Raw genomic sequence first — 27,306 nt, forward strand, 5'->3', positions numbered from 1 at the left:
CACTTTGATTTAAACTAATTAAAGTAAATACATACAATCCAGCTGAGTTTCTTCCTCCGTTTATACTAATATCAACAAGAAGTCTTTTAAAAAAAAAATATACCTTCGCTTAAATATAAAAAAAAACGAAATGTGAAATTTCCAACACATGAATGAGTCATGTTAGGACACAGTTTATGGCCCATCAAGCTATGCCATAAAACATTGCGTGCATGACGTCACGGTAGAAAAATCCTCTGGGATCAATAATACGAGTTTGTTCGCACCCCTTGAATAATAAAACAGCACTGAGGATATATTACTAATATAAAAATGCATGCTTATACTGTATACCTTATTTAAATTATCGAAAGGCTTCGATTGTTCCGTAATATCGCAATTATTTAATTAAAGTTTTGTAGAATTTTAAGTATGGTACTAATCCATAAATATAATTTTTAATATATTCTAATACAAAACAATGTATACTGGCATCAATATTTCCTTCCACGCTAATATTATAAAAAAAGCAAAAGTTTGTATGTATGGATGTTTGTAACACTTTCACGCAAAAACTACTGAATGGATTTTAATAAAACTTTACAATAATATAGCTTATATATAAGAAAAAACATATAGACTATCATTTATAAAGACATTTTGAAAATTGACCAAAGTATACTAATATGTCAAGTAAGTATGAAGCAAACTTGAACTTCTAGAAGTTCTTCCTAGGAAGGACATAGGCTACTTTTTATGTCTAACAGCTGAAAACAAACCTCCAAAACGCGAGCGAATCCGCGGACGAAAACTAGTATTCAATATTAACGAAGACATATCTATTATAAAAGATATCATACTGTTTTATAAATAGCACTCAGATAATCGATAATCTTTATAATATTGTTTGATTTTTTATTTAATCTCAACAATAAAGGGCTAAATTTATTTTTTAAATTTGGAACGAATGGTTATATTATAATTAGATGGTGAATGGTCCTATAACTACTGAAATACTATTTATTTTCAAGTCTTGAAAATATTACTATATATTTTTAAACGACTTCAAAACAAGAAGAATCAATCCTTTCATTTGTATTTTTTTTTGGTCACTTAGAACTCTTGTCGAATTACTCATAAACCGATTAAGAAAATTCTTCTTTTGTTCGGCAGTACCTATACGAATCCCCGTTCACTTGACGTTTTTCGTTAAATTAGTTTTTCGTTAAAATCTTATATTATTATAATAAATTTGATATTTATTTTTATAACCTATTAATATACTTTCATAATTTTTAAAAAATGTTATGACTAAATTTTTCCCTTTATATAAACAAATATTGTAACAGTACCAACGAAACCAAGTATACTTTGAAAACTTCCGCCGATAACAATTGTGATAAAACATCCTCTTTAGATCACGTAATGGAACATCACATCAAATCTAACAAGAGGGAACGTGAAGTAAATCCTAAAATGAAATACGCCTCCAAACGAATTTTTAATTCCATCCAGCGTTCTTCCAAATCGAACGCGTCATCTATTAAATTACTTACCCTATTGTGATGTACAAAGCGTTCAGTAATACCAAATTATACATTTACCAAAACAAGCAAAAATGACCTTTAATACCAAGGGATATAAGTCAAAAGAAGTGTTACAAAAATTGGTTCTATGAGACGAGGGAAAGATGGAACTGTATGAAAATTTCCCCTAAATTTCTTGCGAAGGGAAGCACTGCGGGTCTCCGGGGACTCGTAGTCTATGCAACCGCCTCAGCTCCTGCATTTTCGGCGTCTGTGTTTATTTTGTAGAGGAATAACAATTTCATTTTCAAATGTACATTTTAGATGACGATAATGAATTCAGGAGATTGAAGAAAGGAGGTTGGTTATAATAATGGTTGGCCTCTTTCTATATTATGAATTTTCTTAAAAGGGAAAAATATGTAGTAAGCTGCATGGAATATTTTTAGATGGCAAACGAATAAATTTACCTGCCCATTGACTGCCAAAGTTGGTCACATGCCATCAATTGGCACACGGACCCTGGGTATTATAAGAAACATAAAGCACTTCTCACTTCTTAAGTTTTTTTCATAATTGATAACCTTGTATAATAAAATTACACTGGCTCACACAGCATTGAAACTGAGTCGTGAAAACCACAAAACCGGTATTTATTACATTTATAAAATACAATTTTAAAAAATGTTAGAATTATTTTTTTGTGAATATAATTGCTGCGCGTAATATATTTTCAATTATGTAATTGAATTGTGAGTTATATTGTAAAAGTAAATGAATAAATAAAACGGATGCTATGCGTTTCAAATGAAACGTCCGAATAAACAGCTAAAAACAGCTTAATTTCAATATCCCCACACATTATAAATCACTAATCTAAGCCCTGTTACACAATTCAGTGACAAATTGGCAAACAACTGTCAATTTTGCAAGCCCGGCGCTGATGGATTGGTATCGAATAGAATTACACCGGTCACTTTCAATTCACTCGAGTCGGGATTATGTGAACCATTTATCGATAGTTTGAAGCTAAGTATTAGACGTTTAGTCGATATAATCGATGAAGATATAAAGTTACCCTTATGAAATGATATTTGGAAAAATAACTTGGAATTTTTGTTTGCGAAATTAGAGTTTATTTTTATACACTAATCTTCCATACGGAATTGATTGTAAGCGATTTATTTTGTTACGATCAAACCTGTAGAATCAACTGACGTAGGTAACAAAATCAACGAGATTTATATATGTATATTTTAAAGACTAAAAAATGATATATGATAAGCAGAAATTGTTACCAATATTGGAGGAATTATAATACAATATCTAAAAGTCTCTATTATGAAATTGGCATTTTTTGTCGTTTCTTTTTATCATTCTTATGTCAGAGCGAATTATCATTGTACAAATTATTTAAAAAGAAAAGTTTAATTGTACTTAGACGTTATAACTAAGTTACCAAATAGAAGAAAATGCAACATAAAATCCAGGTTATTCATATTATCGAAAATAAAATCGGACCAGTTATTGATGAGAGAGATTGTACTATTATATGAGTCGGCACAATTCGTGTCCCTTCTAATCTCGATGTCTGGGATGAATTGCTTCTATCAGTAACACTGGACACTCACTCGTTTCGATATATGATCGGAGCAAAGTATGACAGACGATTTTCATCCCCAACGATGACATTTTAGTATGCCATACGCAAGTTCGCATTTATCTCTCTATCGCGAACTTAAATATTCAAATAACTTATCAATATTGCTGTAAAAATATATAACAAAATATATTAATAAAAAAAAAAATCGTTCAATATATTTTAACTTTATAAAATTACTTCGATAAATTTTCAGAGTGGAGAGCAAACATAAATACGACACGAGAATTTTTCAAAGATCGCGGATTCAAATTCATTCAAGTACGAGCTTAATTTGTGTACATAATTAATCTTATGGTCGGTGAAAAAAAAAACATCACAGTAAAATTGCGTGCAACTGATGAAAATCTAGCGCTTGTATATTTATTAGCATTAGAGCAGTGAGCAGCTTAAAAATAAAAAAACTTTATTAAAATATTAGTTACCAACCGCGACTTTCCCTGAATATTAGGTACCACGTGTTCTTTTTTAAGTCTCTGACAACGTTTAAAGGTTCAGAGAAAATAATTGGAATTAGATAATATATACATATGTATTTATTAAAATTACAAAACGTTTACTTACGTATATTTTAAGAATCGACAAAATTACTGACACTTCCCGTAATGGGTAAGGCTTGCAAGATTTTAAGTAAAGACCATCATGGTGTTATATTCACCCCATCGCCCCGGGCGGGGGGGTAGAAACGATAAATTAAACGAAATTGTTGTGATCCCGAAAATTATATGGACTCGGTTCGAAATGACAAATGGTACTACAAGCTTCGTTCTGATAATCTACGGTCTTAGCAATTATGATGATAATTTTGAACAAATATTCGGATAGGTATTTAATGTTTTGCCGGACAGGATTTAGAGGGGCGTGTGTATATGTATGTGTTATATTTGAAACGTTTTGTGTTTTCTGTTGTTTTAAGAATATGTTATCATACATAAATAACATAAGAATCTCTTTTGTTCAAGAATAATTATCATTATATTTATATTAATTATTTATCATACTCTTTTCAGAACATTTATGATAACCCAAATTAAACCAACAAAATCTAGTTTTTAAGGATACGGTCAGAATCATTTTCATAATTCAGTCCACCCAAGGTGCCACCAGTTTTTTCAGGTCACCAATCCATCTGACTCACCAACCGTTCATCTGTCAATCTATGATCTCCACTCTAGCAATCGCCTGCGACAACGGCAATCGAGCCTTCAATATACTAGACTAGCCTATTGCCGCTTTAGTCTGACTTCGACAATAATTTCCGTTCTAATTTTATCTTCCATAGAAACTCCGGTCATAGCTGGTTCGATAACATGCTTCGTTTCCTTTGAACTTAGGCGTAGATTTAGACGATATTATCATTTACCAGCAAAAATGTAAAAGGTATGATGTTCATCAACATATATTGTTGTCTCATAGCTGTTATATATGCTGGAATTCCGGGTCGGACCAATAGCAGTTAGTAGATAAGGAGTTAGTCAGTTGGCAGTGCTACACCTCCTTACTTCGGAAATTTAAATCCGTGAATCCAATGCCTGCTCTCTCCGATTTTGTCTATTTGTCGTTCCATTGGTTGTAAATGAGAAAATCAAAAGTTTACCTTGTTTGTATGCACTTAAAAAGAATAATACTTTTGCATGTGGCGTCTTCGTTTGATGACCGATATTCATTCTGATAAATGATCTCTAAATCTAGGAAAATAATACGCTTAACGTCAAATATATTGAAAAATGGTTTAATTTTCAGCGACTACGAAAATCAGGAAAAAAAATAACTAGTCTGACCTAAGCCTAACACAAAGCTTATAATACACTATTATACAATATATTAAATACTTGCAAACTTCCAAACCAATGGCATAAATCTTCAACTGTTCCAGTACACCCGACCCACTCAAGTTATCGTTCGACATTCGGTATTGCTCAAACATGCTCATTCCCTCAAGGCGGCTATTAAGAGTACAAGCGTACATAACATTTGAAATAGTTTCCCCGAACAGTATGCACAAAACTTCCTCATCGCACTCTGCATTCAAATTACCTCAGGGAATATCCGACAGGGGTGTATCGAAGAGCATGGTAAACTAGATGTGTCTTTAGACACAAAAATACACACCTACTGAAGCACTAAGAATTGTAGTCACGGGAGTTCTTTAGAGTACTTTTGGTGATTGGACGACAGACATATTTTGATGATCGTGTTCTGATTCTTAATCCAATACTCTTTTAAGTTTCGACGTATATATATATATTATATAATTCGATATTAGTACAATTAACATATATGATTATAATTTTGTATAGACTTGAATATCGATATCAAATCCGACGGTAGCTGAAATTCTTCTAATATAGAATATCTTATCATGCCTCTTCCAGAATAATTTATATCAAACAAAGAAAAGTAAAAGGAACACAAAGGCTCGCCTTGTGTAAACCTAGTGTTAGGGAATTTCCTTTTGTTTCAAAAGAAAAGAATTAAAAGTTTTAATATTTACAACGACGTCTGGTCTCGAGCTGGCTATTTACGAGATCTCGTTGAAAATTTTATTTCTTAATTTCTTAAAATGTATTCATTGGTTCATTCACTAAGGTAACATGCTTTTTTGCAGTTTCAAACTTCTATGGTCGCCATGTTCAAGGTCTTTGAGTTTGAAAAAAATAATTCGAACGCAGAAAAGTTTTCATGTAAATGTTTTCTTCCGCAGAATATTTGCATGTTTATTATTTCTAAGATGGTGTAACGGTTAAAATGAATCTTGGATAAGGCTTAACATCTTAGATTCCATGGTGGTGGTTAGGTGACAATCGGCTACCATTGGTTGCTATACAATGCCGTTATGATACAAGTATATGAAATAATTGTATGTATTTACTTATTTTTTTCATAATCAGATTTTATTTTACTTCACCAGATATTTGAAAGGACACAATCTCGCAATTGAATTCTGACCTCTGATGGTAAGTGGCTACCAACGCCCATTAACATTGATGCAGTAAAAAATATTAAACATTTCTTCAATCATCGCCAATTCTCTGGATACTAAGATGTTGTTTCTTGTGCCCGTATTACACTGGCTCACTCACCCTATAATCCGTAATACAACAATACTAATAAGTGCTGTTTAGCAAAAATCCTTTCTCTCAAATCAAATCAAATCTAACTCCAAGTTTGATCACACTTTTCTTGCTTGTGACACTGCAATCTAGTTACGTAGTAATAATAGATAAAAATAGTATATAAGAAGGTTTTATTTGATTTATTAATAATATAATAATCTATTAAGTGATAACCAATCTTAAACGTATGTTTAAAACTATACTTTATACAAAAATATCATGTTAAGAAAATCACTGAATTAATCCATTATAGTAATAACATTATCATTATCATTTCCCCTGTACAAATTTCGTGCATTTGAATCTTCAATTCTACAAAATTGCTATCTCTTTTTTAGTAGGCACTTGAAACGTTCTTGCAGACATAAAATAATATCAACAAACATATTAACGATTATGATTTAGGTATTTTTATTCACGATAAAATATTTAAATTATCTATTTCTCTATGTGACTTAGGTGGAACAGATGCCCCTTTTGATATGTTTCGGTTATGGTTAGTGGTCACCTCTGCTTTGCCGTTTTTTAGACGTTCATCAGAAAATATTCAACCACCACAGTCCAATGCGGCTTGATAATTACACATGTGGCAAAATTTCATCCAATGGGGTGAGAGCCATGGTCTTTTTATTGTATTACTAGTCGTGCCTACAATGGAATGTGTTACAACGGTAGCATTATACAGAAACCCATATATTTTTTTAAGTATTAGAGCTTTTGGTAATCCACTCGTTATGTCGACCAATTTTAATACTTGAAATTCAAAAATAATGAAATACCGTTAATATATCTACATCGTTGCAGTTCTTTCTTTTATTATTGGATCAAATTTAAAAAGCCTTTTTTTAAGCCTTATTTATAGAAGCATTTCCATATAAACTTCTTCCTAAAGTACATCCTCTTAGGTGATGAATTTTGGAAAGAATCTATGACAATATCATCTTGAATTTTATGTCAAATTTCCATACAAATCATGTACAGACCATTCCATATCATTTATGACAAACTTTTATACGAACTTTCATGTCAGTCATTTTAAAATTTTCTAAAGTTGGCTAGCTGTGTACCTGACGCAATATCCCTTCGAAAACCCTCCAATATTTTTAACTTAGAAACAGAAGTCAAAACACCCATATTGAAATGACCAACTTCCATACAAGCTTTCATCCCCAATTACACTTTCATGGGCGGTGAATTTTCAAAAATACAACAAGTCTAAACGCCAATTATCATATTTTTTACTTTCAAAAGTGACGAAATTCCATACAACGTTTCATCCCTATTTATACCCCTTTGAAGACGACGATGATTTAAAAAATAAAAAATTATGTTCAAATAAGGAATGTCTGTGTAACATTTAATCTAGTTAGACGCACCGGTTATGGCTGTACGTTGTTTGTCAATCAGTCACGACGTATATATTTAACGACTAATATAATAACACGTAATTGTTTAAATTACATTTTATATCGGATGAATATAAATATCATTATCGATAAACGACGTCATTAAATAACCAGTTTCTGCTAGGGGACATAAAATCCAGAACCGATTCGTGGGGTCCTTTTTAACGATTCCAGCACCATTTAACTAAACGTATTAGCGGGGGAAGGGTTGTAAACAGATCAAGTAAAAGGATCCGATGTTTTTATTTCCGCAATTTAAAGGGTTTAGTCTAATGTCCCTTGCAATTAATTTATTTAAGCCGTGTTTTTTTTTATATTTATCGAATTTATTTTCTGTAACGATTTGTTCGAATTTAATTTCTATAGATAGATTTATCATTGGTCTAAAAATTAACCGTCAGTTGAAAACATCTCATTTCTCAAAAGTAGTAACTTTTGAGAAATGAGTTTTACTAACTTAACCATAAACCTAATTTTGAAAAATCTATTTTGGCGCTTTAGCTGTTCTTACCTTCCACTGGTGAAATAATTTTCTATCTTTGTCTATGAACAGACTCAAGAGCTCATATGTGCATATATAGAGATGATTATATGGCAGCACTTTTTGAGACACATATGGAGGTTTCCTCACGATATTTACCGCCAACAGCGAACAAAAAAGAACCCAGGATCTTCGTTTATTGTGTATATATCTATAAGGCTGTGGTATATGTGGTATCCAACTTGGTTCTTTTTATGCACTAGCTACCAATCTCACCGCTTAGGTAGAATAAGGTTTTATATAAAACGATTTCAAGACCAAACATGAAAAGAAAAAAAATGTGTGTGTACGCTCACACATAAAAAATCAAATACAATCAAATGAATGATAAATCATAGAAAACAAACATTCATCAATTCTAATAGAATACTTAATATTTTTATTCTATACATATGCAATTTCAAAAAGTAATATCGGTTAATTCCGTATTATAAAAAACAGAAAAGTTTTTTCAACACTAATCTGGAATGAGACCTCAATTTTATATTACAGAAAATATCATTAAATTTATCTGATAAAAAGTTTCAACCAAATTTGGTTTTTAAAATTAACTTGAATTTTTAAATCTAATTCTCATATCCTAACGACCGCAGTCTCGCCACTGGCTTCAATCTCTCATTCATTTGGGGTTAAGTTTGTTAGACTCTTTTAATTTTCCATCGAAATCAAATGCAAGCAATTACTTAAAAAACACCGAGTTGTGTACTGAAGCTGAAAGTAAACGTAAATAAAAAATAAGAGAGCGCAAGTTGTTGTTTTCAAAACTGAGTTCCGTACAAAATTAACATTTTTTTATACTATTTATACTCGTATTATATAATGCTGATAAGTGTATTTGTTCGAACACGTTAATCTCAGGATTTATTAGTTCGATTTAAAATAAGCTTTTTGCGTTAAATAACCCATTTATTAAGAATTGCTATAGCTCCACGACGTCCTCGTGGGTTTTCTACGAGGATGAGAGGAGTTATTTCATGTTTTAAAGCTGGAATTTCACATCACTCACATTAAAAAATATATTTTTAGTAGAAAGTCAATTTTAAAAGAAACACGGCGTGATATCATTTTATAAAATGCAAAAGATCATAAAATATGTTAATATAAATTAAGTGACTATGATGATGACGTGTCTCATGTTAGTTAGTGTTAGTCTCGTACGCCGATGATACATATCCATTCTGATATAAAAGGAACGGAAGTTTCCAGACGAAGGTTAAGATCACGCAGCTTTCTGAGGTTTGGGATTGTAAACACAACTTAATTACAGATGCTTCGGAAAATAATTTTGACAGATTATTTAATCCTATATTTTTTCAATGGCCTTTTTTCCGAGCTTCGGGATTTGCAGATTTACAAGCAAGTCAGAAGCAAGCCATTAAAATAAAATAAAACATATCTTTTTAAATAAGTTTAAGTATGTATTTACTGCTATCGTTCAATTTGAGATTGAACTATATGATTAATTACAGGTTTTCCAACATCTTGCTTAACCCTAAATAAACCCAGACTCCCCGTTCCCTTGAGCAAAGAAACATGAGGGTAGAAATAAAATTATAACGACAGCGCACGCGTTAAGTCAAAATATTTACATGAAAACATTCTGTCATGATGGCATAAAATAACTATATTAACATAAATTGTTAAATATATAGTTATAGAAATAAAATAGCGAATACTTTGATTTCATTATGGAGATTATTGAATAAATGATTGCGTTTATTTAGGAAACTAATAAGACAGTAGTAAGCATATTTATTTTTAAAATGAGTTTTACTTGATGGTAGGATTTGGTGCAAGTCCGTCTCGGTAGGTACTACCCATTCTTTTGCACCCGCAAACTTTGGATAAGATTCACGGGATCTAAACACCGTGCCATCTTGGCTAAGTCACATCAAATAAACTAATAATATGTTCATAAATCAACTGTCATAGCATGTTAAACACAACAACTAGAAACTAGACATAATACACAATCTAACTTCCCTCACTAATTGGCGTATGTAGACTTCAGACCCACGCTTGGCTTCGTACACAAAGTCTTATACATACTTCCAACATTTCAATGTGCTAAAGAACCATCCGCAAAGAAATCACGCACGTATAGAACACAGATGATATAACATACGAAGTTTTAAATGTGTACGTATGCTGTTTGTAAATGTAACCCAAAAGAATCTTCAAACTATAATTCTTGAAAATTAACTAAAACTTTGAAAAATATAATCTATAATAATATAAATTTCAAAGTAAGTCTGTTCGTTATGCTTTCACGGCTTAACTACTGAACCGATTTTGGTGAATTATTGATATAAATCAACCTACATTTTTATACTTAACAACAAAATTTTGTATTTAAATGTTATCTTAATACCTTAATAGAGTAAATTATATGATTTTTCACCAAAGAGTTTTTATAATTAATAATGTGTATAAATAAATAAATCTGTGAACTTATTCCCATATTATTGACAACACCAAATCAATACAGGCTATTATTTACCTTTCGCTATTCGGCATTCATAATATAAAATGTTTTATATTGATATATGATTTATTATTTATAATGCAAATGAGAACACACGTTGCGTTTAACTAAACTGACTTATAAATAATAAATTTATTAATTATGAATTGCCGGTATGAAATTCCGCAACGTGCCTTTGCCCGTGCACTAATTTAAAAAAAATTACAAACTTTGTATTGTGTAAGTACGGGACTAGTTCTAAAGTATGATTTAACATCACACCGCTTATGCAATTCTGGCTCCAAAAGCCGTAAGACGTGGCACCAAGTCCGCGTATATTGCCACTTAAAATTAAATATTCACACTAGAATTAATTAAAACTACACTATCACAGCGCAGCGTAATATCATACGCCTAAGTAACATATTATAATAAAATGGAAATGAATTTTAGTATCGTCGGGTGAGCAAAGTTTAAAACATAAATTTTGAATTAAACGGGCTAAAACAGCAAGGCATCGTTTGGTGTGTACATGACATAAAACTGCCGAGGCTGAGTGGTGTGCTCGAAGACGCTGTGGAGTTGACAAAAAAAATATTCAACTTTATTATTAATTTATTAATAATATTACATTAGTGTTTTTTTAATAATATTAAACTTGTTTAGTATTTCTGATGAAATTATGTTACTTGTATATCCACCGCGAAGAGAAAGATAAATTAAGGCTCCAAATACTCACGAAAAGAGGCCTTTGTCCAGATGTAGGATATTTTTGCTGAAAATATAATCGACTTACGTATTGTTTTTTACATAATACTATCAATCTGGGTCTTATGACTTTACAAGCTATAGAATTTTACAAATATTTTATGATGTCACGTGGTTAATGGCTTTGAAACTCCTTTTTGAGGACTGAGAGGCCTGAAGCTAAGTCAAAGGCAAAAATGTCTATCTAACTTATAAAGTTACATCAACATTTCTAGTTTATTTTATAGTATAGGTGGCAAATGAGCAGGAGACTCCACTGAACACAGGAAACTGACTACCACCACCCATGGACATCTGTAACACCGGGGAGCTTGCAGGTACGTTGCCGGACTTTGAGAAATGCCGATCTTTGAAAATTTTAGGCTTCTAGAAGTTTCTCAAGTGGTACTTTGACATTTGTGTACATGTCAAAATATTATAAGTATGATTAATAAACACATAATTAGTTTCCAAAAATTCTTCCTGTTTAGGATTTAGTCTTATTTATCAAAAACATAATCAAATAATAACGAGCTAAGCCTTTTATTTCAAATATAGAAAATATTTCAAATAAACTTTTTTTTTTGCCAACGGTATAATATTCTAACAAACGAAAATATGTCAGCACTTTAATATCATATCCATTACGTGCATAATAGTTTAATATCAGCCACATGAAGTACCTCTATGAACCGTTGTATTAGTTTTTTGGAAACTATCGTTTTTCTATTCAGTGAGTTTTACTCGAAGGAGAAACAGCGTTATTCTGGGAGACAAAAAACTTTTTGGTAGAGCTCGATCTTCAAAAACGCGGAGAAACAATGGATGTGCAGAACGCAATTGTAATAAAGTATGATAACAGTTCATCTTAACGAAACAACTTTTCATACATGTTATGGATCTGTTCACTCACGAAGACGCGTCCCTTCACGTTAAATGTACAGAAACGTTTCGGCGTGCGTTTACAAATATAATCTACCTTTTTTTGTCGCTGTCTTTATTCTTACATTAGTCATCTCACGCACACTAAGAAATCTTTTAAGTATGAGCGTCACTCATGCTAATGCATGCCGAGCATTTATAGTGAGTGATTGAGTAGTTCTATAATAAATACGTCACAACATCAAATGACGCAATCGATATTTAAATCTAGAATAAAAACATTCGAAACTTTTAACCATAATAATACTATCATAATATTTATAAAAAAAAAATAAAAAATATAAATAAATTTGGTAACATTTTTTCATAATGTTTGTACGCGGACTGGTTACTTGATGGTAAGGTCCATTGGCACATTGGCTATGGTATAAATAATATTAATAAATACCCAAATTAATTTACTATGTATTCATTAAACTTAGTTTTCTTTTTAATTTAAATATAGTTGTATTTTTAATCTTCACTCCATATAAAATATGATTTATATTACCTAGCTTTTATATTTTATATAAACTATATATTGTTATCCAGTTCACCTATCTATACGTCATTAAAAAGTCAATTTACCTTTGTAATATTAATATAAACATATATTATAATTATACATTTTATCATAAATATATAAATAAATATCCAACAATAGAATCGTTTTGATACGTTAGTCTTAGTATGTAAATACTGAAACTCGAGTTAAAAAAATACTTAATAATTTTAACCACAAAATTGTTAATAAAAGAAAGTAGGAGCCATATTAAAAGAGTTTAGACGTTAAAACGTTTTAAAACTTAAATCCAATCTGGTTAATTTTTAAAAAAAGTAAATAGACTGAATTAAAATTTAAAAAAAAAAATGGTTTATGTAACGAAAATATAGTAAATACTTGACTGAACATAATTTGCAACATCATATGTGATTATCCTGCAGAATTCGTAATCAGAACTAAAACGCAAGCAAGCAATACAAGTATAATCCATTTAAAACCTATTTACCAAGTGCGCTGAACTTGCAAGTTCACCGGTAAAACTATCCTGGAACTCAGTTTTTCCCACGCGTCAATTTTCCGCGCGATAACCCCACGATTCGGTACTAATTTAAAACTTCCCCGTGCTCCAACCGGACCATTACTCCTGCTCCAAGCAAGCTAATGTTTAAATTTATCGCTTGCCGTGTATTTTTGTTAGAGTTGAAATAAAAATTATTAGAGTTAAAATCTACTTTTTATAGGGTGTATCGTGCAAGACTTTAAAATAAAATGCTGAAATCCTCATAAAATAGCTCAGTTTTATTTGAGGATTTTAACAATGTCTAAACATAATAAAACAGTATGAATGAAATTAAACTTCAAAAAGTCATAAGTATAAAATGTAAATGAACCATATACATTATATACATAATGATCAATATTGAATAAATAATTATTTTTTTTGAACAATAATCATAATTTACACATTTGTGAAATTCAAATTCTTTTATTAAATTAAAAATGTATCCCAAACGGATCCACAATAAACGCCGGAGAATATATTTCAATAATAGACAATAAAAACAATGAATGTAAACGAAAACTTTATTACACCACAAAGTTATACAGCCTGTATAAAACCTAGCTTCTTATATAAAATAACCTCCCATCTTTTCAGCTTCGCTATTGGCGCGTCGACGTCCACTCGCTTACTTCTCTTATACTTCCTGAAGAATTCACCGTCGACTTTAACCCTTTGGTCACAGCTATCCCGCGATCCCGGCTCTGAGATCGGATCGGTTTCTACTTGGTTCCGGGACCGGGGATAGAAGAGCCAACGCTTCGACCCTAAACCGTCACTCTTTAGGATTTCCTGAATACGATCTTGTCGCTTTTTGGTTGTTAGATATTTCGAATTGTTTTTTTTATGTTTGCTGGCTGGAACGTAGAAAAATCTACATTACAAAGATAATAATTATAATAATGTTCTTACTATTTCATAGAAAAAAAAATATATATCGATTCAATAATAGCAAGATATATTATTACAAAAGCGTAAATGGAAAACATGTAAACATCGATTTCGACGAATGCCATACGAATAATTAATCAACACGACCAATTATTATACGCAAGAGTTTATCGGCATAAATTTAAATAATAATTTACTCACCGTCATAAATTTTATATTAAAATAAGTAACGCAAATTAAAAGAAAAACGTTCAAACAGTATGCTTTGTTACATCAAACTAAAAATAATACTATAACAATTTACAAAAAAATACTTTTACGAGAAAAGGCACATTTTTCGGAGGCTTTAGTATACTAACAGTATTTATGTAATACATAGTCAAGCAGGACGACGTCTGCCGACGGTTGCTTGTATTGCTTATTAAATATGTATATAATATTATATTTATTTATTTATTTATTTATGTACCAACAAATATATAGACAATTACATAGACAAAAGACGTGTACAAATAAAATAACAATATATACACTTACGTGTCAGATACAAAACTCTAAATGCGTCTAAAAATCCCGGCTCTTTAAAGTTGATTTCTTTTTTACTTCCAGAATGACTTCGAGAGTGGGATTTCGATCGGGACTGGGATCGGGATCGGGATTGAGATTCGCGCCGAGATCTCGTTCGTGACCGCGAGCGAGTTTTAGACACACTTCTCGATCTTGAACGTTTCGTGTCCCGTCTGGCTTTACGTTGTTTAGAGCGGCTGCTTCTACACACAAGAAATATATTTTATGTATATTAAAAAACAATGATGGCTTTTTTAAATAATATTATTTAAATACTCTGTAATTAAAATGGTGGAAAAGAGTAACTACTGAGTTTCTTGCAGGTTCTTCTCGGTAGAATGAAAAAAAATGTAAACTCAGTTAACGGGTTTAAGTCTCAACTCTCAAATAACATTTTAGAGAATACCCATTTTTGTAGCGATTAAAATATATACAGCAGATTTAATTATATTCTATTCCGTTAACTAAGTACAAGAGCAAGCCACCAATAGCGTGTTAACTCGATATTTAATGTAATTTATTTGGCTTTGCCCTCTTGTGATTGGAATATATAAATGTATATCATATTTTATCGAAGCGGTTTGGCTGATATCAATCCTATTATAGTATTATAAATACTAAAGTTTGTGACGACATACGGATGCTTGTTTCTCTTACACGCATAAACTACTGAATAGATTTTAATGAAACTTCAAAATAACCTATAGAGAATAAAATATAGGCTATAATATCAAGACATTGTGTAGGTTTCGTTATCGAAATAGAACGTATTGGTATATTGCCAGGATGTTTTTTATCTTCATTGAATGCACGGCAATGTAACTCCCTCTAAACCGATTTAGACGAAATTCTGATATAGAGACAGTTTAAGTTCCGAGAAAGGACATAAAATATTTTCTACCACCGAAATTATCCCAGGGTAAAAAGGAGGTAGAATTAGAACACTATAGAAATGGGATCATTGTTGGATCTTCTGTGGATTTAAGTATAATATAGACGGGGACAAAGTCGCAGGCAAAAGCTAGTAGATATTTAACAAGATAAATGTTAAAACTAATTTCAAATACATATACATACATAAATAAATTAATAAACTTCAATTTAATAGTAATATTTCAGAGATAGACTTTCGAATATGTAACATTTTATGTAGCAGATTCGTATTAACTAATATATTGCATACTGAGTTTTCTGTCAGTGCGTCAAACTTTGAAATCATAATAAAATCCTTCAATTTTCATAAATCTTTTTAAGTCAGTCCTAGTCCTACATATGGAAGCACCAATTATAGGAATTTGGTTAAACTTATGAACTATATATTCTAGTTTTAATAATCAGCTATCGTGTTTAAATTCGTATTGGAACGTTAAATGGATTATATAATAGGACTATTCAAAAATGCTTTGAGGAGATTATTTAAATAATATTTATGTTGATTTTTATTATATAAAAAAAGATCATAACACACCTTTTAACGGTTCGCTCTCCGCTTAGAGGTCCCAGACCATAATACTCCCCGAATCCATCACCATGATCCGGGTACTCCATTTCTGGGGGACGCGCTTGAGGGAAGGGATATGCATATGCATAACCTTCCATTAACACACCAATTATAAAATACAAATATTTTGCTACAAATAAGTAATTTTTGTATATTATTATTAGACTCTCGACACTGTCAAATTTTGTTTTAAAAATATCTGACAGATTGCTTGATTGAAAAAGGTTCCGTAGGAAGTTGATATACTCTTTGAATAATTGGAATGGATATGATTGGACTGATTAGAAAAGAGTTTAAATTAAAGTTCAAATTTCCGACAAGCTAAGATTAATAATATTTTTATTTTTATTTTTAGTGATCCATTCTTCAAGTGTTATTAAGGAACAAACATCCATACAAGCACTTTAACGTTTAAAATATTATGAATGAATTAATGAATATATTAATTATTAAAGCAAATATTTGAAAATGAAATATTCATAAGAGTTTTGGGTCGATTATAAAACTTGCCCCTTATATTTAACGATTTATCATTCAAAATTGGAGTTAAATGTTCGAACCAATTGGGGACAAAAACAATAAATTTAAGATTTACGACAGTTTATAATTGGAATCGATTCGGAGGCAAAAAGTGTTCGCGATTAACTTAGCGATTTGAAAGGAGGAAAAATCGAAAAGTAAGATAAATTAGGAATCAATGAATGCTTAATGGTTCCTTCCATTAGAGGGTTTTGAGTTTGTGGAACACTTTAAAAAAGAAAATTTTTAACTACTCCCCTCCGAAGTTTGTGAAGGATACACAGACATAGTCATTTCTAGATACGAAAACATATATATAATCGAATTATCACATCTTTATTTTATTGAAACAATTACTATTTGTTAGATTAAATAAACTGAAATTAAGTTTAAATGATCGGGATGTTCAGGCAATAATATAACTTACGTTTAGACGTTCATTTCTTATAGTTTTATTTGTATCACGACGGATTCAATAATAATTATATTTCTAATTAAAATAAGCTCTTATCATAATACTTTCAGTCGCCATTTGTAACGGAGTTCCAATAAAACTTAGAAAGGACGGAAAAGGGATAAATATATTACATGTTTGAAAAAAAATCCCAACTTGTTTTTGTGTTAAATACATATATCTATAAACACGGACAAAGTGCCCTTCGGATGGTAAGTGGTCTTCACCCACATCAGAGCTTTAAGATATATTAATCATTACGTGCATCGACAATGTTTCAACCTGAGTTTTTAAGAGTCTTTTGTGTCTGGGTCACTCACTCTTCACTACGGTACACAAGTAGCGGTAGAATATCTGTCTGAGTGGTACCTACTGTCAACGGGCTTGTACAAAGCCCAATCACCAAGTTCTACATAAGGCAAATACAGAAATTGTCTTGTATTCTTTTAAGAGCTTACTTAAATAAAATACTATATTTTATTTGCGATGTATAAATATTAAGAACACAAGAATTACCTACTGGTAAAGCTACCTGTTCCATTAGCTCTAACTCAAGGAACTTTTAAGTAGAATACCGTTCCCTAACTTTCCTCGCAGTCTATTCTTATATTTTAATATTCCTCAACTTCAACTCATTGAGGTCTACTATACTTTATTAGGTACAGGCTAGTGTTTTAACTTCGTGTCTATAAATTTAAATATAAGAATTTTCTCACAGCGATATTATTCATTCATATTCGCCTTGTATAAAATATAGTTCGGAACACTTTTACAGGAACCTACCTTTCAACTTAAGGGGTAAAACTATGAAGCTACATATTTTAAGAGCTGTTCTCGTTACTACATTCATTCGTTGGACTATAGTTTTATTATTTAAAATTTATAATAAAAAAAATTGGTACCTAATTTGATCTCTTCGTATTTTAAAATTTCGATTTGAATAATTTAAATTAAGAAGGCATCTTTTATATTTTATATTTTAGTGAAACGAAAATTATGATTTTATCATTGAAAGTACTATTCAACAACTTACAGATTATTGAGAATTTATGTACAGAAAGAGAGAGTTCAATTTTTTTATTGTTCGGTCCAATTTAGATTCTTATATAAGATTAGACAAAACAAAGCTAATTATATATATCCATTCTTTATATACATTTAAACAAATATAGATATTAATTTATTTTTAAAAACACTGATTGAATTACAAAAACATCAAAATCAGTGAATAAACTAAGATTTTTATTTTAAACAGATCTGGCAACACAGAAACAAATAAACCGACTGCTCTCTATCTGTTTCAATGAATTAAAAAATACGATTAGAACTCTGTTTCAGCAGTAATGTTATCAGCTATTAATAAAATTAATATCGAAACATTTTCGACCATTCGAAACAGATTCGATCCATAGATTAACCCTGGACAAATTAATTTAATTAATTTTCCATAAAATGTATAAGATGATTATATCTATACTTATGACAGCCTATAGCCTAGATCTTGGCCACGCTAACTAAACCTAAGGGATTTTAAATTGATCTTTCTTAAAGTTGGCATGAAATTTACGGCTGTATTAAAAAGACGAAAATATTTAAACTAGCTACCCGTCCCGGCTGCGGACGTGTAAAATAAGGCAATCGTAACGCATATAACGATATTAGTTTAAGTGACCAACGCAGCAACAGTAGGTAAATATCCCAGCCGGCGCAATTTTTTTTCCAACATCTTTGTATTTCAGCCAATTTAAACAAAATCGCAATAAAATCTACACCATGATCATGAATCACTTCGTTCTTTAAAAACCGTATGATAACAACATTAATTCGGTGATTTACTTTATCGCGTAAAGACATACAGAAAGACGGGACGACTTTGTTTAATCATTACATTAGAATTATCATTAAATAAAAAAATTAAAAACGAATGTCACGGACGGAAATCCTGTGAAGAAAGAAACGAACTAAATAATACACAAAAGAAAACTCACAGATTCCACGGTTCGATGGAACATTTTACAACTCTTCGAGTAACAATTGCAATCAACGATGTTGACCTCTCGCAATTACGCCCATTTTTTATGTACAATATCGGTGGGCTGACGGGCAAATGGGCCACCTGAAGGTAAGTGATAACCACTCTCCATAGAAAATAGGCCGTAAGAACCATTCCTTAAATTTTCAATGCGAAAACATGGGAACTAAGATATTACGTTTCTTGTGCCTGTAATTACACTGGCTTACATACCCTCATAACCAGAACACAACAATGCTAAGTGATCGCCAAACAGCAATCTGTTTGGCGATAGAATATTCAAAGAGTTTATGATATCTAACCAGACGGACTTGCTCAAAGCTATCAAGTAAAATTTACCAGAACTTCTTTCTGAAACGAATAAAGAATTTGCTTTCATCATCGTTCTTTCATTAAACAGAAGATGATTTGTGTCAGATTTCATCTGATTCGCGTATATGCAATCGTATATCAAGTGCTCCTCAAAATACACTCACTTTGTTGATTTGACTCAAAAGTCTAACCCAATTGATGTCAAACTCTCGAATTTACCCAATTTTGTTCATGGTTGAAACAGATTTGAGACCTTCATATTTGCTCGCTTGAAATATATCTGCACTAACATTCATTCAAGCGTTTGGAGCATGTTAATGACTCACTGCTGGACAAGGAACTTCTTATAAGAAGAAGCTTTGGATCTTATCATCTTATTCTTAGCTTGATCTTCCAGGCTGCTATTGATTTTTGATTTTCCATGTTGGGAGGACAAGTTGATACGTGAGATTAACACGTTTCAAGGATTCATAACCGAAGATTCTGGTTTTAAACCAGTACACGTAACCACACCACAACTGATTTTTTATATGCTTAATTCGTATTTGTAATTCATATCGAGCTCATATAATTAATTGAAATCTGTCACCTATCGCATTGGAATAGCATGATGATATACGCTCCTAATTTTTTCCTTTAACGAGGAGGAGGTTTTTCCTTTGGCTAGTGGTTGGGGTCTCTTTAGCTGGTATAACTGTATTTAGAAAAATAAGTTAAAAAAATTGTATTCTAATTTGAATTACGCATTCCATCGTTCCATCGACTGTTATATATGTTATATTTTCTGTTTCTCATCACTAGCCCGTCTGTCAAAAAGATCAAGCTATCTTGTACAGGGTATAAGTACAGCCGTGGAAGTCCCAAGGCCAGCGTTTACTTTTCTTATGATTTTAATTGAGCTACTGAAATTGGAAAAAGAACATCGATGTATGTACATTTCTCTTTATTTCAGATGAATAAAGTTGCTGAATGCTAAGTTTTGAGCCATTAAAAATCGCAAATCGTACTAATTAACTCAAAATGCTACCCGTCATGTGCAGAACACGTTCAGCACGATTTTATTTTATAATCAAATGATATTCACGTATTTCTAAATGTCCAATCGATTTAAGACTCTATCCGTGTTTGATAAAGTTGCTTTTTATGCAGCAATAAATTGCTATATTTTTATGAATATATAGGAAAGTGCAATGAAATCGTTCCTTGCTGCATTTCTATTAATTTTGATATTTTTTTTTTTCGTTAAAATCTCCGCTTTGATATTTTCGCTAATGACTTAATTATAAGACATGTTACCTCATAATTCGGGAATTCGGGTTGCCGCTTAAAAAAAGTATATTTAAAAATGTTTACGCGAATGCTAAACTATATGGATTCTCTATTTAGAACTTTCAGATTCACAAAGATAAAAAAAGAGAGGGTCGTGAATTTATGTTATAACATTTGGTGGTAGGGCTATGTGTGCGCTCATCTGGGTAGGTTATACTAGATACTCATCATATGTTCTATTGCCAAACAGCAATACTTACTTCTGGTTAGAAGGGTGAGCTTCTGTTCTTACAGCACGAGTGTCATAACATCTTAGTTCCCAAGGTTAGTAGCGTATTGATGATGTGAGGAGTGGTTTATATTTCAGTGGCAGTGGTGACCATTTACCATCGAGTGGCCCATTTGTCAGTCCACCTATGACATCCAAAAGAATACTTGAGTTTCTGTTATTCCTTCAACTATGTGTTAAGATTGTTCTAGAATCAAATAGAACAATACCCTAAGTGCATAAATAACAACCTTGACTTTTGACATTTTTTTATTTTGATATATTTCAGGTCCAATGACATATTTTCGTACGAAAATCAATAAAAAATTCAAACTTTCTATATTTCTGTATTTCTAAGAGCTATATCAAAATCTTGACACTTAAAAACCCGTATAAGAACTAAAGCAATAGTCGTCTCAATAGCAAATCACTCGTTTCAAGGGTCCAAACGAAACAGTTGAATCCAAATGCACGGGGGTAAGGCGAGACGAATGTGATGGTACTTAGTGCCCCAGAGGGGTTAAATTTGTAGGTAACAATACTGAAAAGGAGAACTATAGGTACGATCAAAATAATATTAAATACCGATTAAAATTTGTGTTTATATCATAAATGAATGTTTATGGCGTCACATACATAGTCGATTTTATTTGCTTTACTATTTAAGTTAAAAGGCATCCGTTCATTGTTTATACGATTTAGTGGCGCAAAACTCTCAAGTGAGACGTTAAAGCTATAACAGCGTTGCTTTATAACCAAGAAACAATTTTAAGTCATTATATATTATGTATCTATCTCTTTCTTATATTCTCTTTCTCTTTCCATTCTACGATAATAAATTAGAATATTTACTTCATTTATAGATAAATCCGTATTGTGCTTACTCTCAAAATTTAAAGTTCTCATAGTTTTAATAGGCATTTTTTATATGTGTGTATATAATATAGTTTGACCAACTATATACATAGTATTATAAGTAATTTCCTTATACTCAAGTATTTTTCAGATCGATATTAACCGATTTTTTACACCAACACAACTTAGTAACCATCTATTTGTAAGCAAGTGTTACAATGTAATGTGTTCAAGCGTAAACTTCCGTAAGAAAATTCATTTATACAATTTAAGTTTAGTTGATAATTTTAATGGTAATTATAAAGTTACACTAAGATTATAAACAATTGATGATTTAATAGGCGTTAACACACATTTAACAAATTATTATTTTACGAATACTTTCAAAATAAACTTTTTATTTATTACGTTAATAATAATAATTAATAAAAATGTAACTAGTCTTATTACTTCAATTACACGTACGAATAAAACAAGAGTCTATTAGACAATAGGTTATCGAAACTTTACAAATGTTGATGTTTTGCTGTCCCTTTCGTGTATACAAATATGTTTTTTGGTTGTTATATTGAAAATATAACAAAAAAAAATTGGTATACAATATACATACACGGTGTAGGTACATATATACTTTAAAATGTATTCTCTATTGTCTCAAATAACCAAACATTAACTTGTCTCAACTGAAATGTTCACACCTCTTTGTCTATTCTTTCTAAAACGCGGCTCCTTACAACCCCCAGCAACTTGCCACTTAGCCGTACTTCTACCCTCTAATGACGTGCTGAGTGTTGTACTAACTTTCCACCCGGATCTACACGAATATGCCTTTGTAAAGCCCGCCCTGCAATCCTGCTAATTTAAAACGTCACCCTGTAAATGTAAACGCGAGCGATATTAAACCTTATTCTTTTGAATTTCTTTACAAGACAAGAGAGGCGTATGTAATATTAAATTTGTTAGGTTTTTGCTTTATTTACATTTAATTTTATTTCAACATGAGTTTGGTCCTTTCAGCGGGGTCCATTCACGCGGCGTATAAAGAATTTTCGTTCTAATTGAATCTTCGTACTCCTAAAAGATTGCGAATGATTTTATTCAAATTACATATTATATATTTTCCCCGGAAATTGGGGCGAAATATATTTGAGCATCGTGCGTATTGCATATTCAATATTTCGTTTCTTTCATTTTCTTTTATATGATATGTTAACAATTACATTAATTTTAATGAAATCCTTGCTCTACATAATTTAATTACAGAAAATGTGAAGCAATTGAAAATATTAGTATTCGAATGACTTTCTATACACGAACACTGTAATATGTATGAATATGTCAAAATGTTTTTTGAAGATATGATGAGAGGGATGGTGATCGGGTACCATACTTTAGCCTTATTATTATTTGATTGTTTTTAATGTAAGTTACAAAAATAAGCACAGATTTTCACTCGGATATAAATCCACGATCATCACTTAAGATTCCCACACTGTATCTTCCAAGCCCTCTAAACTTGAAGCAAGGAAAAGCAAATCTGTTTACACCGAATCATAATGTATCGTATATATTGTATTGGAATACGTATTAAGCAAATGTTTATAATTGTTTTTTTTTTTTAAAGTAAGTTGAACCATATTCAAATTTCGAATTGCTTTCAAAATGAAAATACGTACACGAATTTATTATTTTATGATAACAAATTACTATGTAAATGTCATAGTTTCATTTTTCCTCGCGTTTTATTTAGGTATTCATCGGTCATCGTTCCATAAAATATAAATATATCATTACAGCAATCTTATAAATCGCGACAAATGTAAAATATTTGAATATAAACCGATATTTTCATACAAAATGATCCCTCGTCGGGGACCCGTGTCACACTTTTAACAAGAGAGCCCACCATGACAAATGCTAAACATCTTTTATCCACAGAAACAAACTTAACTTTGCATCCGAGATGAACTTACATCGGCTTTAAAATGAAATGAAAGTACAGATTAAACACACACGAACCTACTTCGTCACATGCAGAGTTTTCCTTGTAACACACGTAGTATTTGCTGACGAAGGGTAAAGTTGTTATTCTGTATATACGCAGTTTGTACTAAAGCTGTTTGACGTAACTATTGCCGTTAAACGTCTTCCTTATGAAAGTCCTCTCCTGTTTATTTATAAAATATTATTTTAACAATAGTCAATATCAAGTCTGTACATATTTGTCTTAGCGTAGAGCGGGTTTCGCACGAGGCACTAAGCTGTATTCAAGATAGATCCAGTGCGCAAATGCTTATAAATCCGCATAAATCTACGCGCAACGACACAGTCACACGATCTGCGCACGCGTTTTCCTTTGCTTCGTAATTTTTCCTATGCTCCTAAGGACCAGTTCGGTCAAGTTATTGGGACGTAGATCTTGCACCCGGCTTACAGTACAGTGAACTAGCGGAAATCGTTTCGGAAAGCAAGAGCGTTATGCCCCCTTCAGGCGACCTTATCTCACCCCCTTGTGTCTCTTGTTTTTGTATACGGATATGTATATACATAAACCTTTTTTTTTGTTATTGTTTTTATTCACACGAGATTTTTAATAACAATTTTATTTCATTGTTTTTATTATTTAGTACATAATATACAGAGAAAGTACTTCGTTCCAACAATTTATTTTATTTATAATCATCGCTTTACTATCGTGGAATATATTTATATTAGAAAAGATTGCGATTCCTTGAAACACTATGAGGATTCATTAATAGAATACTTTTGCTAGGATAATTCGTTTTTATACAAAACAGAAGAATAATATTTATAACGTGTAACACGCAAAGTAATTCTCTGTCTTATACTTGTCATCTGGAAAACGCCTGAGAAAATAGATTAGTTGTTTAGAAAATGTTTGCTTTATGTGCGTGTGTTTCGTTACAGTGATCATTCAATTTGTAATTTTAATATTTATAAAATATTTTATTAACAAGCTAGGGTTTTTTTGTACTTCTTAACATTAATACTCGGTACTAATAGGCCAATAGAAGACTACCACTACCCTTCTCTATCCGTATTAGAAATTTAAAAAATAATAAAAGGATATTGAGAGGCTGTAAACGTTAAAAAAAAACAATAAAATATCTTTACTATTTTAATGTTTTTCTTGCGTTATGCTACGAAATAATTTTAGTTTGTTTAATGTCACGTGTCAAAATAGTAACAAAGAGAGCGCGACTAAAAAAAAATCTCAACAAATTTTCTAACTTCTTAATTTCGTTTGTGAAATACAACAAAGATTAATAACATAAAAACACCTCTTGTAACTTAATTTTGAACAAGGGTATTTTAATTAAATAAAATTCGATTACGATGTTAAGATAACATTTTATTTATTATATGAACATTCAACTTTCATGTATTTTTCTTCGCCTTTTCAAGAAGGATAATTGAAACGCGACATTAGAGTATATGTACTAAAGATCACAGACACTAAATAGTAAGTGAAAAAAAAAAAATTAGTGTCGGTTCCGATTTAAAAAAAAAACTTATTCAAAGAATAAGTTCAACAATTATAATTATTTACCTTCGAATAACAATAATCATCATTCTACCGCCATGAAGTGTTAGCGTCCTAAATCACAATTGAAAGTCAAAATAATATTCTTAAATAAGCTCATAAGTCATAAATGCACTTTGAATCGTTTTATTAAAGTATTGATTTTAATGTCAAAGCACCGGTTCGGAATGTATATTCTGTTTGACTTATTCTTAGACCGAGAAGAACTGGCAAGAAATTCGATTACCGCTCTTTTTCACAAACTTATATGAGTTGGTAAATTAAATACAATTAAACTATTATTCTATAAATATATTTCTATCTCAACGTTTTTTTTCTTAACTTTATAAGTATTTTATCGAGTATAAACCTTTTTTTATTTAATCGTTAGTCTGGACGTGTACCTGATGGGATATAATGTAACATAAACATCGGAAACATTATTCAGAAACCAACGCATTTCCTTGAGTACTTATTAGTATTTTTGTTGACATTTTAACTCGGTTAAAATGAAGTCTAATAATAGGCCATATAAACTTTCATCCCCTGTTTAATCTCATTTATAGGATGGGTATCAAAAATCACAGATACCTAAACATCGATTTACTATATTAATAAAGAATATTCTAAACTGAAGAATTTCCAACTAATTTCTATTCCAAACTTTACTCTATTAAAAAATGTTATCAAAAGTAATCTTTTTTACTCCAAACTCCCGACGGTTTTTTACTCCGAAGCAGATGCCTAAACACCAATTTCCATATTTCTAACATCGAAACACGAATTTCTATAGAAAATATCATCCCTACTTTTACCCTATTGGGTAATTCATTTTCAGAAACGCTATATCGGCTGTCTCGCATAAACATAAGTTTAAAAACCGATTTCCATATTTCAAATTTTCAATAGTGACGAAATAAAATGAATTCCACCCTCTTAGGTGATTTCCAAAGCCACTTTTACCAATATCCTTAACATATTAAAAAAATCTAAAATACCGATTTCCATACAACCCCCATTTAACCCCCATAGGAAATTAATTTTGAAAAATCCTCTCTTACTGCTAATTTACGTTCCACGAGGAATTCCAGTGCAATATTTCATCCTGGTAGACCCATTAGTTTAAGCTGTGCGTTGTGTGTCATGCATTGTATGATTTTATTAAGTAAATATTAATTTATTATTAATAGGTATTAATTTGAGCATATTTTTAACGCCTATAGATAAAATTAGAGCGGGCAAGGAATACTCGCTATCAATAAACATACTAAATAATCAAATATGAAATATGCCTAAAAAATTATAGGTATATCGGATATAGGCGTTTTCAAAAATAAATTGATGCATTTTCAAAAGCAAATTTAGTATGTTGAATGCGAGCCGGCGTTTAACATCGCTGTAACTAGTCATATTAAACCATTTGATATGTATTTTACTAATCAAACCCGTCGCTATAAATCATAACAATAATACCGCAATTAATATTAATTAATGGCAAAGCAGCTGTAGGGTGACCACAAACACTTATCGGAATCAATACGTGTATTAATAATTAAATTATTCACATGTTGCTTGTTGTAACTGTATTGGTGGTCCGTTAGCTTAGAAGGATATGGATCCTGAAGTCCTGAATTTAATTCCCGGGTCAGTCCATGAAAAACTAATTAAAT

The 27,306-nt window shown here is 31.1% G+C and overlaps 2 protein-coding genes across 2 annotated transcripts in view; both read right to left on the bottom strand.

Moving 5' to 3' along the window:
• LOC113395851 (leucine-rich repeat-containing G-protein coupled receptor 5) overlaps window positions 1-27,306 on the bottom strand; it is a 563,150-nt gene that overhangs the window by 510,826 nt on the left and 25,018 nt on the right. The gene's annotated exons all lie outside the window — the stretch shown is intronic.
• On the bottom strand, window positions 13,942-16,550 carry LOC113395803 (serine/arginine-rich splicing factor 4-like). The gene is made up of 3 exons (XM_064220647.1): window positions 16,351-16,550; window positions 14,853-15,085; window positions 13,942-14,281 (listed from the first exon to the last, which is right to left on the bottom strand). Exons 1-3 carry the CDS (start codon window positions 16,479-16,481, stop codon window positions 13,965-13,967), a joined length of 681 nt encoding a protein of 226 aa, XP_064076717.1. The 5' UTR covers window positions 16,482-16,550; the 3' UTR covers window positions 13,942-13,964.

This window comes from Vanessa tameamea, chromosome 4 (genome assembly GCF_037043105.1).
Source record: "Vanessa tameamea isolate UH-Manoa-2023 chromosome 4, ilVanTame1 primary haplotype, whole genome shotgun sequence".
NCBI classification, from domain to species: domain Eukaryota; kingdom Metazoa; phylum Arthropoda; class Insecta; order Lepidoptera; family Nymphalidae; genus Vanessa; species Vanessa tameamea.